Source organism: Coregonus lavaretus (genome assembly GCF_964263955.1).
Source record: "Coregonus lavaretus genome assembly, chromosome: 7".
NCBI classification, from domain to species: Eukaryota; Metazoa; Chordata; class Actinopteri; order Salmoniformes; family Salmonidae; genus Coregonus; species Coregonus lavaretus.
Genome location: NC_139994.1, coordinates 28,780,901 through 28,795,286, shown reverse-complemented (window position 1 = coordinate 28,795,286; position 14,386 = coordinate 28,780,901). Strand labels below are relative to the sequence as shown.

The window sequence follows — 14,386 nt, the reverse complement described above, 5'->3', positions numbered from 1 at the left end:
CCTCATACCACCCTCATGGAGTCTGTTTCTGACCGTTTGAGCAGACACGTGCACATTTGTGGCCTGCTGCTCCTCCTTGCACAAAGGCAGAGGTAGCAGTCCTGCTGCTGGGTTGTTGCCCTCCTACACATCTCCTGATGCACTGGCCTGTCTCCTGGTAGCGCCTCCATGCTCTGGACACTACGCTGACAGACACAGCAAACCTTCTTGCCACAGCTCGCATTGATGTGCCATCCAGAGCGACTTACAGTTAGTGAATACATATTTATTTTTTATACTGGCCCCCCATGGGAATCAAACCCACAACCCTGGCGTTGCAAACGCCATGCTCTATCAACTGAGCTACATCCCTGGCGGCCATTCCCTCCCCTACCCTGGACGACGCTGGGCCAATTGTGCGCCGCCCATGAGTCTCCCGGTCGCGGCCGGCTGCGACAGAGCCTGGATTCGAACCAGGATCTCTAGTGGCACAGTTAGCACTGCGATGCAGTGCCTTAGACCACTGCGCCACTCAGGAGTAATTGGAGTAAACTAGTGAACAACAACACTTAGGCCTCTACTTTCAGCTTATAAATACTATATACACTTTACGGACACAGTCAATTTTACTATAATTGTATTTTGTTTGTTTTTACTTCTGAACTTCCCTCTACCCTCAACCTCTCCGATCATTTTCAGGATGTCCATTCGGTTTGCTTCTATATGCCATATCTTTCTAACTGTGCTCTTTCACAAAAACTCTCTACATATAACTTATATACTTATTATGGACACGGTCTGCTTTACAATAGGTATCTTATTGTTATTAGTTGTTGCTAAGAGCAAACATTTCTTGGGAAACAAGACATGTACAGAGGTGCGTAGTTCTAAAGAAAAATGCTTATCTTATTTTTGGTTCCTTGGAAGAGGAAAAGCAGGTTACGTAAATGCAGGTGACGTAAGCCAGACAACTCAATAAGAGATCAGTGCATCCAAATCACAGCCATATCATTGCTCTTTAAAAAACTTGATAGGAACAAGACAACAAGCAAAGAGATTATATATTGTTAATGTAAGTATTTGAACTTTATTATACTTTATTCATGACTGTCATTGTAAATGTACTATTGTTTTTTCCAAGACAGGGACAACTGGTGCATTTGTTTGAAGAAAATAGCTGTTCAATTTAATCTTTTTTAATGGCTTTGTTACTGGTTGCGGAGTAGTCCCTTATAGCTGATAGATAATATATCTGATCACTCCCACTAGCATCAGATATCTGCATCTGTGATATAGTTTATACATATGGACGGTGATCAAGATGAAATCACCCAGGGTAAGTAAGAGATTAAATACCTACTTTTATTTACCTTTGGACAATTTGAGAGGGCCCATTGATCATTTAAAGGCACTAGAAAAAATGTAATGTCAGGTGCAGCTTTGTGGCAATCCCAAAGCAATAGTTGACGCTATAATATACAGTGCTATGAAAAAGTATTTGACCCCTTTCTAATTTTCTCTACTTTTGCATATTTGTGATACTGAATGTTATCAGATCTTCAACCAAAACCTAATATTCGATAAAGGGAACATACTGTAAGTGGACAAATAACACAACAAATAACATTTTGTTTAAAATAAATGCACTGTTGGTTAAGGGCTGTAAGTAAGCATTTCACTGTAATGTCTGCACCTGTTGTATTCGGCGCATGTGACCAACAAAATTTGATTTGAATTGATTTGATTTGATTTGACAATAACATATTTATTTCATTTATTTAAACAAAGTTATGCAATACCCAATTCCTCTGTGTGAAAAAGTAATTGCCCCCTTACACTCAATAACTGGTTGTGCCACATATAGCTGCAATGACTCCAACCAAATGCTTCCTGTAGTTGTTGATCAGTCTCTCACATCGCTGTGGAGGAATGTTGGCCCACTCTTCCATGCAGAACCGCTTTAACTCAGTGACAAGTGGGTTTTCAAGCATGAACTGCTTGTTTCAAGTCCTGCCACAACATCTCAATTGGGATTAGGTCTGGACTTTGACTAGGCCATTCCAAAACTTCCAATTTGTTGCTTTTTAGCAATTTTCATGTAGACTTGATTGTGTGTTTTGGATCATTGTCTTGCTGCATGACCCAGCTGCGCTTCAGCTTCAGCTCACAGACGGATGGTCTGTCATTCTCCTGTAGAATTATCTGATACAAAGCAGAATTCATGTTTCCTTCTATTAAGGCAAGTTATCCAGGTCCTGAGGCAGCAAAGCATCCCCAAACCATCACACCACCACCATGCTGACCTTTGGTATGATGTTCTTACTGTGGAATGCAGTGTTTGGTTTTCGCCAGGCATAATGGGACCCATCTTGGTTGGAGTCATTGCAGCTAAAGGTGGCACAACCAGTTATTGAGTGTAATGGGGCAATTACTTTTTCACACAGGGGAATTGGGTGTTGCATAACTTTGTTTATAAAATAAATATGTAATTGTTGTGTTATTTGTCCACTTATGTTCCCTTGATCTAATATTAGGTTTTGGTTGAAGATCTGATAACATTCAGTATCACAAATATGCAAAAGTAGAGAAAATTAGAAAGGGGGAAAATACTTTTTCATAGCACTGTATATATATATATATATATATATATATATATATATATACACTGCTCAAAACAATTAAGGGAACACTTAAACAACACAATGTAACTCTAAGTCAATCACACTTCTGTGAAATCAAACTGTCCACCTAGGAAGCAACACTGATTGACAATACATTTCACATGCTGTTGTGCAAATGTAATAGACAACAGGTGGAAATTATAGGCAATTAGCAAGACACCCCCAATAAAGAAGTGGTTCTGCAGGTGGTGACCACAGACCACTTCTCAGTTCCTATGCTTCCTGGCTGATGTTTTGGTCACTTTTGAATGCTGACGGTGCTTTCACTCTAGTGGTAGCATGTGACGGAGTCTACAACCCACATAAGTAGCTCAGGTAGTGCAGCTCATCCAGGATGGCACATCAATGCGAGCTGTGGCAAGAAGGTTTGCTGTGTCTGTCAGCGTAGTGTCCAGAGCATGGAGTTGCTACCAGGAGACAGGCCAGTACATCAGGAGACGTGGAGGAGGCCGTAGGAGGGCAACAACCCAGCAGCAGGACTGCCACCTCCGCCTTTGTGCAAGGAGGAGCAGGAGGAGCACTGCCAGAGCCCTGCAAAATGACCTCCAGCAGGCCACAAATGTGCATGTGTCTGCTCAAACGGTCAGAAACAGACTCCATGAGGGTGGTATGAGGGCCCGACGTCCACAGGTGGGGGTTGTGCTTACAGCCCAACACCGTGCAGGACGTTTGGCATTTGCCAGAGAACACCAAGATTGGCAAATTGCTCCCTGTGCTCTTCACAGATGAAAGCAGGTTCACACTGAGCACATGTGACAGACGTGACAGAGTCTGGAGACGCCGTGGAGAACGTTCTGCTGCCTGCAACATCCTCCAGCATGACCGGTTTGGCGGTGGGTCAGTCATGGTGTGGGGTGGCATTTCTTTGGGGGGCCGCACAGCCCTCCATGTGCTCGCCAGAGGTAGCCTGACTGCCATTAGGTACCGAGATGAGATCCTCAGACCCCTTGTGAGACCATATGCTGGTGCGGTTGGCCCTGGGTTCCTCCTAATGCAAGACAATGCTAGACCTCATGTGGCTGGAGTGTGTCAGCAGTTCCTGCAAGAGGAAGGCATTGATGCTATGGACCGCCCGTTCCCCAGACCTGAATCCAATTGAGCACATCTGGGACATCATGTCTCGCTCCATCCACCAACACCACGTTGCACCTCAGACTGTCCAGGAGTTGGCGGATGCTTTAGTCCAGGTCTGGGAGGAGATCCCTCAGGAGACCATCCGCCACCTCATCAGGAGCATGCCCAGGCGTTGTAGGGAGGTCATACAGGCACGTGGAGGCCACACACACTACTGAGCCTCATTTTGACTTGTTTTAAGGACATTACATCAAAGTTGGATCAGCCTGTAGTGTGGTTTTCCACTTTAATTTTGAGGGTGACTCCAAATCCAGACCTCCATGGGTTGATACATTTGATTTCCATTGATAATTTCTGTGTGATTTTGTTGTCAGCACATTCAACTATGTAAAGAAAAAAGTATTTAATAAGATTATTTCATTCATTCAGATCTAGGATGTGTTGTTTAAGTGTTCCCTTTATTTTTTTGAGCAGTATATATATATATTTTTTTTTACATATTTGCATTTCTTAAAAAGATACATTTGTTGTAACTTGTGCAAAATACACTTCTCTGAAAAATTAAAATTCCTCTAAGTCTTCGCAAACACTATGTTTTATTTTTCTCATCTGAATCCAAGGTGCTGCGTTTGTGGATAAGCACAGGTGTGAACTCATTATGAGGATCAACATGGTAATGCCCATAGCAGATTACCTGCTTGACAAGGGCATGATACAAGAGGAGGCTTACAATAAAATCCACAAAGAAAAGACCTCCCAGGATCAAATGAGAGATTTGTACGACTGTTGTCGCTCTGGAGGAGCAAAAGTAAAAGCAGCCTTCTACAAGTGTCTGAAAAAATATCAACCACACCTTGTCCAAGAGCTGGGTAAGATCAGTTGTCTGTCTGATGGTGTGTTAAAATGGTCCTCGCAATCTCATATTTACCAGTTGTTGAAATCGTAAATATTAGGCTACATGAATGGGTTACACTGCTTTCGAAGTGAGAGCGAGTACTTTATCTTTGTATTTTTTTTTCTTCTTTTAAAAAAAAATGTTTTTAATGTTTTTTCTTTTCTTTTTTTCTTTTTACTTTTTTTTTACTTTTTAAATTTTTTTAGGGGGTAGATCAGCTTTAATTTTGCAGATAGATTGTAACTTCCATCAATGTAATTGTCTGCATCACTTCCAATCCCACATATGTTTTTTTATCTCGCAAATATTTATATATACATATACATACATACACATGCATATACACATACATATAAATACATATACACACATATATATATATACATATCCTTTTTAAAAATGTATTTCCTTTATTCTATAAATGTATTTTATTGCTTTCCAACCCCACCACCCTTTGCCTAATTGGAGTAAACTAGTGAACAACAACGCTTAGGCTTCTACTTCCAGCTTATATATACTATATACATTTTATGGACACAGTCAATTTTATAATAATTATATTTTGTTTGTTTTTACTCCTGAACTTCCTCTACCCTCAACCTTCTCTGATCATTTTCAGGATGTCCATCCGTTTTGCTTCTATATGCTATATCTTTCTAACTGTGCTTTTCACAAAAGCTCTCAACCTATAACCTATATACAGTTGGGAAAAAAAGTATTTGGTCAGCCACCAATTGTGCAAGTTCTCCCACTTAAAAAGATGAGAGAGGCCTGTAATTTTCATCATAGGTACACGTCAACTATGACAGACAAATTGAGAAAAAGTTTTCCAGAAAATCACATTGTAGGATTTTTAATGAATTTATTTGCAAATTATGGTGGAAAATAAGACCTGTAACTTCAATTTAAGAGGCTCCTCTGTCCTCCACTCGTTACCTGTATTAATGGCACCTGTTTGAACTTGTTATCAGTATAAAAGACACCTGTCCACAACCTCAAACAGTCACACTCCAAACTCCACTATGGCCAAGACCAAAGAGCTGTCAAAGGACACCAGAAACAAAATTGTAGACCTGCACCAGGCTGGGAAGACTGAATCTGCAATAGGTAAGCAGCTTGGTTTGAAGAAATCAACTGTGGGAGCAATTATTAGGAAATGGAAGACATACAAGACCACTGATAATCTCCCTCGATCTGGGGCTCCACGCAAGATCTCACCCCGTGGGGTCAAAATGATCACAAGAACGGTGAGCAAAAATCCCAGAACCACACGGGGGGACCTAGTGAATGACCTGCAGAGAGCTGGGACCAAAGTAACAAAGCCTACCATCAGTAACACACTACGCCGCCAGGGACTCAAATCCTGCAGTGCCAGACGTGTCCCCCTGCTTAAGCCAGTACATGTCCAGGCCCGTCTGAAGTTTGCTAGAATGCATTTGGATGATCCAGAAGAGGATTGGGAGAATGTCATATGGTCAGATGAAACCAAAATATAACTTTTTGGTAAAAACTCAACTCGTCGTGTTTGGAGGACAAAGAATGCTGAGTTGCATCCAAAGAACACCATACCTACTGTGAAGCATTGGGGTGGAAACATCATGCTTTGGGGCTGTTTTTCTGCAAAGGGACCAGGACGACTGATCCGTGTAAAGGAAAGAATAAATGGGGCCATGTATCGTGAGATTTTGAGTGAAAACCTCCTTCCATCGGCAAGGGCATTGAAGATTAAATGTGGCTGGGTCTTTCAGCATGACAATGATCCCAAACACACCGCCCGGGCAACGAAGTAGTGGTTTCGTAAGAAGCATTTCAAGGTCCTGGAGTGGCCTAGCCAGTCTCCAGATCTCAACCCCATAGAAAATCTTTGGAGGGAGTCCGTGTTGCCCAGCGACAGCCCCAAAACATCACTGCTCTAGAGGAGATCTGCATGGAGGAATGGGCCAAAATACCAGCAACAGTGTGTGAAAACCTTGTGAAGACTTACAGAAAACGTTTGACCTGTGTCATTGCCAACAAAGGGTATATAACAAAGTATTGAGAAATTTTTGTTATTGACCAAATACTTATTTTCCACCATCATTTGCAAATAAATTCATTAAAAATCCTACAATGTGATTTTCTGGATTTATTTTCCTCATTTTGTCTGTCATAGTTGACGTGTACCTATGATGAAAATTACAGGCCTCTCTCATCTTTTTAAGTGGGAGAACTTGCACAATTGGTGGCTGACTAAATACTTTTTTTCCCCACTGTACTTATTATGGACACAGTATGCTTTACATTAGTTATCTTGTTGTTATTAGTTGTTGTTAGTTGTTATTAGTCCCATCCTTCAGCTCCATTCAACACCTCCCATCTATCTCTTAACACCATCCATATTGGATTTCTATTTGCCATATATTTTTCAACTGTACTGTGATGTTTCACAAAAGTTCTGAACCCTTCTATTCTCATTGTTTCTACAGATTGTAAATTGAAAATATACATTTTTGTTAAAAGTTTTATTATTTTATTGATCAATTGACTATGACTTTTCAGATCACCCAGTAGTGCTATCTGCAGGGTTAGCTCCAGTAAAATATTGCAATCCTTCAGCCATTCTTGGACCTGTGTCCAAAAACAAGCTACAAATGGACAGTACCAAAACAAATGATCTAATGATTCTCTTCGCAGCAAAATCTGCAGAGCTGGGAAGATTGTATCCCCCATATAAATAACATTCTATTGGTAGCAAGAATTTTGTATAATCATTTAAATTGAAAAATTATACGTTTTCAATTCTGCGTCGTTTTGTGTATCTGTTCATAAACACTATGCCATGGAATCGGTATATCAAAAAACTCTTCCCAACTATTTTGCAATCTATATGGGACGGCTGTAAATCCTTTGGTCCTTAAATTTAAACTGGTATACTTTTTTATTTATCACAATTTTCTTTAACCAATTATGTTCTTTAATGCAGGACCGACAGACAAGTTCCTTACTTTTTCCTGCTTCCACTTTCCTCTTCCATTTTTGCAGTAATGCTGCAATTATTTGGTTGGAATTTTGGGTAGAGAAGACATTTATATATGTTTTTGTTAGCAGCATGTGCGACATAACTCCACCAGTCCTACCTATGATATAATTTACGAAGATTATACCTTTTTTAAACATTTTTTCCCAAAACATTTTTTAAATCAATTATCTTTGTCTTGTTGCCAAAGTTACAGATTGTGGCTTTAAATTTGAAGGCTAAATTGGTTTCCCTGCGCCATCTCTCTCACTCTCCTTTTCTATCTTTCTCTGTCTCATAGAGGAGGAATATAATGTTGGGAAAACCTCTTCCAGCCCGACTACAGCTGCTCCTACCAATGTCACATCCACAAGTCAGTGCAATGACGAAACCGTGGCTCTTGCCCCTGCAGCCCTGCATGTTGAGGAGAAAACACTTTCCTCCATTCCAGCTCCAACTGCCTCTGTCAACTCTACTAACATAGGTAGGTCAGATTGACATACTCACTGTGGAAAATGAGTGCACCTTTAATTAATATATATATACCTTTAACTTTGACTTTAAAGGGTAACTTTCTGGGGTTTTACCGCAATCATAATTGGTTTGTGTTCTAACTTATTTAAAATACAAGCTCTACTTATTTAAAATACAGGTTCTACAGAAAGCCCTATGAAGTAAACTATGTATGGTTTGGGGGTAAAAACGTACTGATTTAAGTATTGATAAGTTATTTTGGGATGTTTATAGAGAAGCGTGGCAAACGTATTCTATGCTTTGTTTACTTCACAGGGCTTTCTGTAGAAAACTATCTCTTTAAGTTGATTGTTTCTGTCCCTTCACTCGCTCAGGACAGGACCATGGTAACAAAACAACCATTGAGACGAGACCAACTACATCTTTGATTTCCAGTTTTAATGCTCCTGCCTGTGCTTCCAGAGCACAGATGAAAACCACTGAAAAGATACCAACATCCATAACTTCAAGTATGTTTAGCCCTGACAATTTTACTAGAACAAAGACCACCACCACCTTTGAGATAACACCATTCTCCTTAAATACAAGTCATTATACACCTGACCATTCTACCAGTACAGTGAAAACCACCATTGAGAAAAGAGCAACATCCTCCATTCCAACTGTAAATGCCACTTCCAGTTACACTATGACACATAAGTCTGATTTTAATGCCTAGATAGATTCCTGTGGGACACACACACAGTACATGTTCAAAATGCTACTGGAAGATGATCTTGTGATGTTAGTAAATATTTAATTCTTTCTGACATTTCAGTGAAACGAAGGCCAGAGATTGACATAGATCAGATGCTGGGGGGAGATCTACACAAGAAGCATCAGGATTTCATGACCAACAGCAATCTGTCCACACTAAGAGGGCGTGGCCTGTCAGGAAGTCATACTTTTCTCTCCACTGATCCCATTGACTGTAAGTACAACATTCAATAGTTAACCTTGGATATATGCAAAACTTTTTTGAGTATGTTCTCTATTGTTTTATGTATGTGTCAAAGTTGTCAAATTAAATAAACATTATTTTCCCATATTTCAGCCCTCCTCGATCAAACAACAGGAAATTGTGTAGTGGAGCATGTGTAGCATACGTTTCAACTAGGTGTAGGTCTACTTTTGCACAAAACACTAAGCCAGTAGCCAATAACTTTTAGACAATATGAGCAGAGAACCTTACAGGCAATGTTATTATGGGCTCTCTCTGACGTCCCCAAGTGACGTTGAGGGTGTCGAAATACTCCTAAATCGTGAGCCATCTTCGATTGAAATAATGGTGACGACGTTAGACTTACAGATAATACAGGCATTATTATCTGTAAGTCTAACGTTGTCACCATTATTTCAATCGAAGATGGTTCACGCACACACAGTACATGTTCAAAATGCTATTGGAAGATGATCTTGCAATCTTAGTGAATATTCTATTCCTTCTGACATTTCAGTGAATGACAGACCAGAGATTGGCATAGATCAGATGCTGGGGGGAGATCTACACAGCAATCTATCCACACTAAGAGGGCGTGGCCTGTCAAGAAGTCATAATGTTCTCTCCACTGATCCAATCGACTGTAAGTACATTTGAATTTGACAATTCAACAGTTAACCTTTTTAGTATGTTCTCTATTGTTTTATGTATGTGTCAAAATTGTCAAATAAAATAAACTTAATTTTCCCATATTCCAGCCCTCCTCAATCAAACAACACGAAATCGTGTAATGGAGCATCAGAGCTTGATGACCAGCAACATCTTCCATGACACTGAAAGTCATTCAATGCAATCACTGTGTTTACCTCAGTCTACTCCAAGTCTGCCATCGTTACCCAAAAGGATATCATCATTTTTTAGGAAGGGTTGGGGGGATTCCCACTAACCTCTCTACTCTTTCCATTACCAATAAGTTAAAATAATAGCTCATTTGAAAAGTAATGTGTAGGTTATTTCCATTGCAGTTTTATTAAAGTATAATTCTACAAGATTTATACAGCTTCCTATCAGCCTTTGAAAATGATGATGTAATATACTTCTATGCTGTAGGGACCTGCCTGTTGTTTTAAGGTGGCATATAGCCAGTCAAAATAAAATATCTGTTCAAGACCATGCTTCATTGTAACAATAAAGTGCTATATGCACGTTCATAATTATTCCATGTATTCTGTATAACATTTTTATTAAAGGGATTAGACAAATGCATTTTGTTTATTTGTTTAAAGGATCAAAAGCTGGGGGAGGGGATTGTTTTATTTTCAGACTAGTGGGATCTGAGCATGTTTCAAGGGTATAGCTATATATTCAGTGAGTGAGCAATTGTTCTATTACTGTAAAAGCTATTGGTTGCTAAATCCTGAGAAAATAAGGACCATGTAAAAAACTGTTGGTCACTAAACCTGTCGAGAAGGACCACGTAAAAACAGTTGGCTGGTATGCCCTCACTCATCTGAGCGGTCGGCTGTGAATGCCCTCACCTACTATATACTTAAAACTGATTGGTTTGGTTCTGTCTTCTATAGTGCTGTCCGGTTAGAACATGATGTTGAGGCCCATCAATGTACTCTTGATAGTCACCACCAGACAGGAACAGCTGTTTCTATTTGAGAATGTTAATATGATTTTTATAATCCGAATGACTTGGAATCTTATTGTTGTGGTTATTTCGATACACGCACAACATTCAGACATTCATGTTACTGTCGACAATAAAATGTCCTCAGTCTTTTCCATTCGGACTACGGTAACGCTCTGCCTGAGTTGGTGGGAGCATTGTCCAGATGCGCATTTCCAAGCCCTCTGATTGGTTGCGAATGGCAGGGCTATCATGGGTGAGAGATAACTTAAGTAGGCTGAGCAGGGACTGTGAGGGGAAGTTAGGTAGAGAGGAAATGAGGAAAGGAGAAGGACAGCCTTTATACAGCGATCCTAATATTTCTTATGGAAGTATTAACATCCACGAAAAGGCCTCTAACCTAAATGGCACAGTCTCTAATGGGGGCCACAGTATTTAAAGGGCAGAAATCTCTGAAAAGCCGCAGGCCTCGAGAGGAAGCTTATTTCTAGCATGCCTTATCTTACCCGGCAGGGTAGGTACATAGATACGAGGAGACATTCCTGGGCCACCACATGGAATGCCACGCGGGTGGGGGAGGGCCCTCTAACTCAGCTGGTGCAGGGCAGATGGGCTACATTCTTAGACGCTGAGTGCAATACATGGCTGAAGCAGGTGGCTCGCCTACTTTGTTTTATTTTTATTTTTTTTATTTAACCTTTATTTAACCAGGTAAACCAGTTGAGAACAAGTTCTCATTTACAACTGCGACCTGGCCAAGATAAAGCAAAGCAGTGCGATAAAAACAACAACACTGCGGCGGAGGAATGTGGCATGCCGGCCACAACTGTCGTTGGCAGCTCACTGTCTGCGGCTGAGGCTGGTGACTCTTTCACCACTACTGAAAGTGATGACTCCCAAAGTGGAGCATGTGGGGATCCCTGGGCGAGGATCATCAGGGATCTGGAGACAGTGGCCGGCTGGGCCCCAGAGACGAGGTCAGGTGGTCTCCCACGTGGGAAGGGCTGAGGGTCATCCAAGGCAGGAGGCGGGCGGCCCCCCAGAACTAGAGACAGCAGGTCTGCCAGGTCAGGGTGGTTCCCCCAGGTCAGGGAGCTGAGGGCCTAGCAGGGCAGGGGACTTGGAACCCACTACTAAATCTGAGGACTTCAAGCCAGGTAGGGAGGGAGGCTGCAAACGCTGGACCTGACAGGGAAACTGACTCTGGACCTGACAAGGAGAACGACTCTGAACCTGACAGGGAGAATGACTCTGGACCTGCCAGGGAGAACGACTCTGGATCTGACAGGGAGAACGACTTTGGACCTGCCAGTGTAACTGACACTGGACCTGACAGGGAAACTGACTCTGGATCTGACAGGGAGAACAACTTTGGACCTGCCAGTGTAACTGACTCTGGAAATGACAGGGAAACTGACTCCTTTGAGCCTAGCGGGGAAGGAGCCTGATGACCCACCTGGGCTAGGGACTGAGGGCAGACAAATGCTGGAAACAACAGACCTAGTGCAGCTGGATTCCAATGACCAAGTGCTAGGGACTGGGGGCAGACGAGGGCTGAGGACTGAGAATCTAACACAGGTAACGTGTGGCTTAGCATGGCAGGAGGCTCAAGCCTGGTGAGCTAAGGAGCTGTGGGCTGACTATGTCTGGAGACTGCGAGCCAAGTACAATTAACTTTGGGCCTAGCAGGGCAGGAGGCTCCAAACCTGGTGGGCTAGGCAACTGCCTACCAACTAAGGCAGGAGGCTGCGATCTGAGCAGGTCAAAAGACTGCAGACCTGCAGACGGGGCAGCTAACTTAGAGCCTAGCATGGCAGGGGGCTCTAAGCCTTGCGGGCTAGGACGCTGCGTACCCAATAAGGAGGGGGTCTGCAGTCCATGAAGGGCAGGATACACTAGACCTACTTGAGGGTCAGGACATACTTGACCTACTGGGATGGCATGGAACTCTAAACCTGACCCTACCAGGAAGGAGGGGAACTCTGACCCTACTGGGAAGGAAGGGAACTCTGACCCTACTGGGAAGGAAGGGAACTCTAAACCTACCATAGAGGCAGGATACACTGGACCTACTTGAGGGGCAGGACACTCAAAGCCTGGACACAGTGAGGCCCAAAACTCTACCGGGTAGGAAGGGAATTGTAACCCTACCGGGAAGGAAGGGAACTCTGACCCTACCAGGAAGGAAAGGAACTAGACAACTAGGTTAGGAGAGACATCAGAGGTGACTTCTGGTGGGTCACCCGGGGTGATATCTGGCAGGTTCCCTGAGGCGAGGTCTGGCGGTAGCAGGACCCTCGGGCAGGAATTTTCATGGTGCTAGCAGGTGGGCCAGCAGGGACCGGCAGGTCCCACCAGGCTGTGACTGGAGATGCCCCAACGTCTGGACTGTATTTGACCTCTGCAGTAGCTGCAGGCTGTGGCTCCATCCAAGGAGCGGGCAACAAATTCAGCGTGGGCTAGAGCTCTTGGCCAGGAGCAGTGAGGGGCTCTTGAGGGAAAGCAGGTGGAGTATTGTGGCTGAAGGTTACAGAGTAGCAGACAGTCGAACCTCAGGCACCCGAGAGTCTGCCTCAACTAGCAGGGGATCCCCACTGGGAGGAGAGAATGACTCCGCAACGGCAACCAGAACAGACCCCACGGCAGCAGCTGGCTGTGGCTCCACGACTGGAGCGGATCTGCTTAACTGTGGCTAGTCAAGGAGCTGGCTGAGGAAACGGGAAAGGGGGATACCTAATCAGTTGTACAACTGAATGCATTCAACTGAAATGTGTCTTCCGTATTTAACACAACCACTCTGAATCAGAGAGGTGCGGGGGGCTGCCTTAATCCACATCCACGCCCTTGCTCATGGGCAGAATGACAGATTTTTACCTTGTCAGGTAACCTGCGGTTATTGGCCCAACGTTCCTACCCACCAGGCTACCTGCCGAGGGTGCAGACCTTAGTGTCGTGGGCTGTGCACTCTGTAGTTGTCTTCATCTGCTTGGGAGCTAGGCCGCTCTGGGGAGCAGAAGTGGACCCGACGCTCCCGTGCCTTTGGCTGGGGCGGCCTAGAGGGACATCGGTCGGGAGAGCGGCTGGAACACCTCGGGAAGAGGTGGCGCTCCCGACACTCTGGCAGATACGACGTAGGCTCCAGCCTGGGGGGTGACGTAAGCCAGACAACTCAAAAAAAGATAAGTGCATCCAAATCACAGCCATATCATTGCTCTTTAAAAAAACTGGAAAGGAACAAGATAACAAGCAAAGAGATTATATATTGTTCATGTATGTATTTGAACTTTATTATACTTTAATCATGACTGTCATTGTAAATGTACTATTGTTTTTTCAAAGACAGGGACAACTGGTGCATTTGTTTGAAGAAAATAGTTGTTCAATTTAATCTACTTTTTTTATTTCTTTTTTAATGGCTTTGTTACTGGTTGCGGAGTAGTCCCTTATAACTGATAGATAATATATCTGATCACTCACACTAGTTTCGGATCTCTGCATCTGTAATATACAGTGAGGGAAAAAAGTATTTGATCCCGTGCTGATATTGTACGTTTGCCCACTGACAAAGAAATGATCAGTCTATAATTTTAATGGTAGGTTTATTTGAACAGTGAGAGACAGAATAACAGCAACAAAAAATCCAGAAAAACGCATGTCAAAAATGTTAGAAATT

At 42.8% G+C, this 14,386-nt stretch overlaps 1 protein-coding gene across 1 annotated transcript; it reads left to right on the top strand.

The window, feature by feature from the left end:
• Window positions 1-984: 984 nt before the first annotated feature.
• Window positions 985-10,342, top strand: LOC311132081 (uncharacterized protein). Its single transcript, XM_084165257.1, has 8 exons — window positions 985-1,051; window positions 1,249-1,315; window positions 4,355-4,603; window positions 7,926-8,108; window positions 8,473-8,607; window positions 8,916-9,068; window positions 9,595-9,720; window positions 9,836-10,342. The coding sequence occupies exons 2-8, from the start codon at window positions 1,285-1,287 to the stop codon at window positions 10,021-10,023; spliced, it is 1,065 nt and encodes a 354-aa protein (XP_084021383.1). The 5' UTR covers window positions 985-1,051; window positions 1,249-1,284; the 3' UTR covers window positions 10,024-10,342.
• Window positions 10,343-14,386: the final 4,044 nt, after the last annotated feature.

Excerpts from the sequence above, each read along its gene's own strand:
- LOC311132081 (XM_084165257.1), top strand. The coding sequence starts at position 1,285 with ATGGACGGTGATCAAGATGAAATCACCCAGG. Across the intron at positions 1,316-4,354 it reads TCAAGATGAAATCACCCAGG|GTGCTGCGTTTGTGGATAAG; the intron begins GTAAGTAAGAGA and ends TCTGAATCCAAG. Across the intron at positions 9,069-9,594 it reads CTCCACTGATCCCATTGACT|TGAATGACAGACCAGAGATT; the intron begins GTAAGTACAACA and ends CTGACATTTCAG.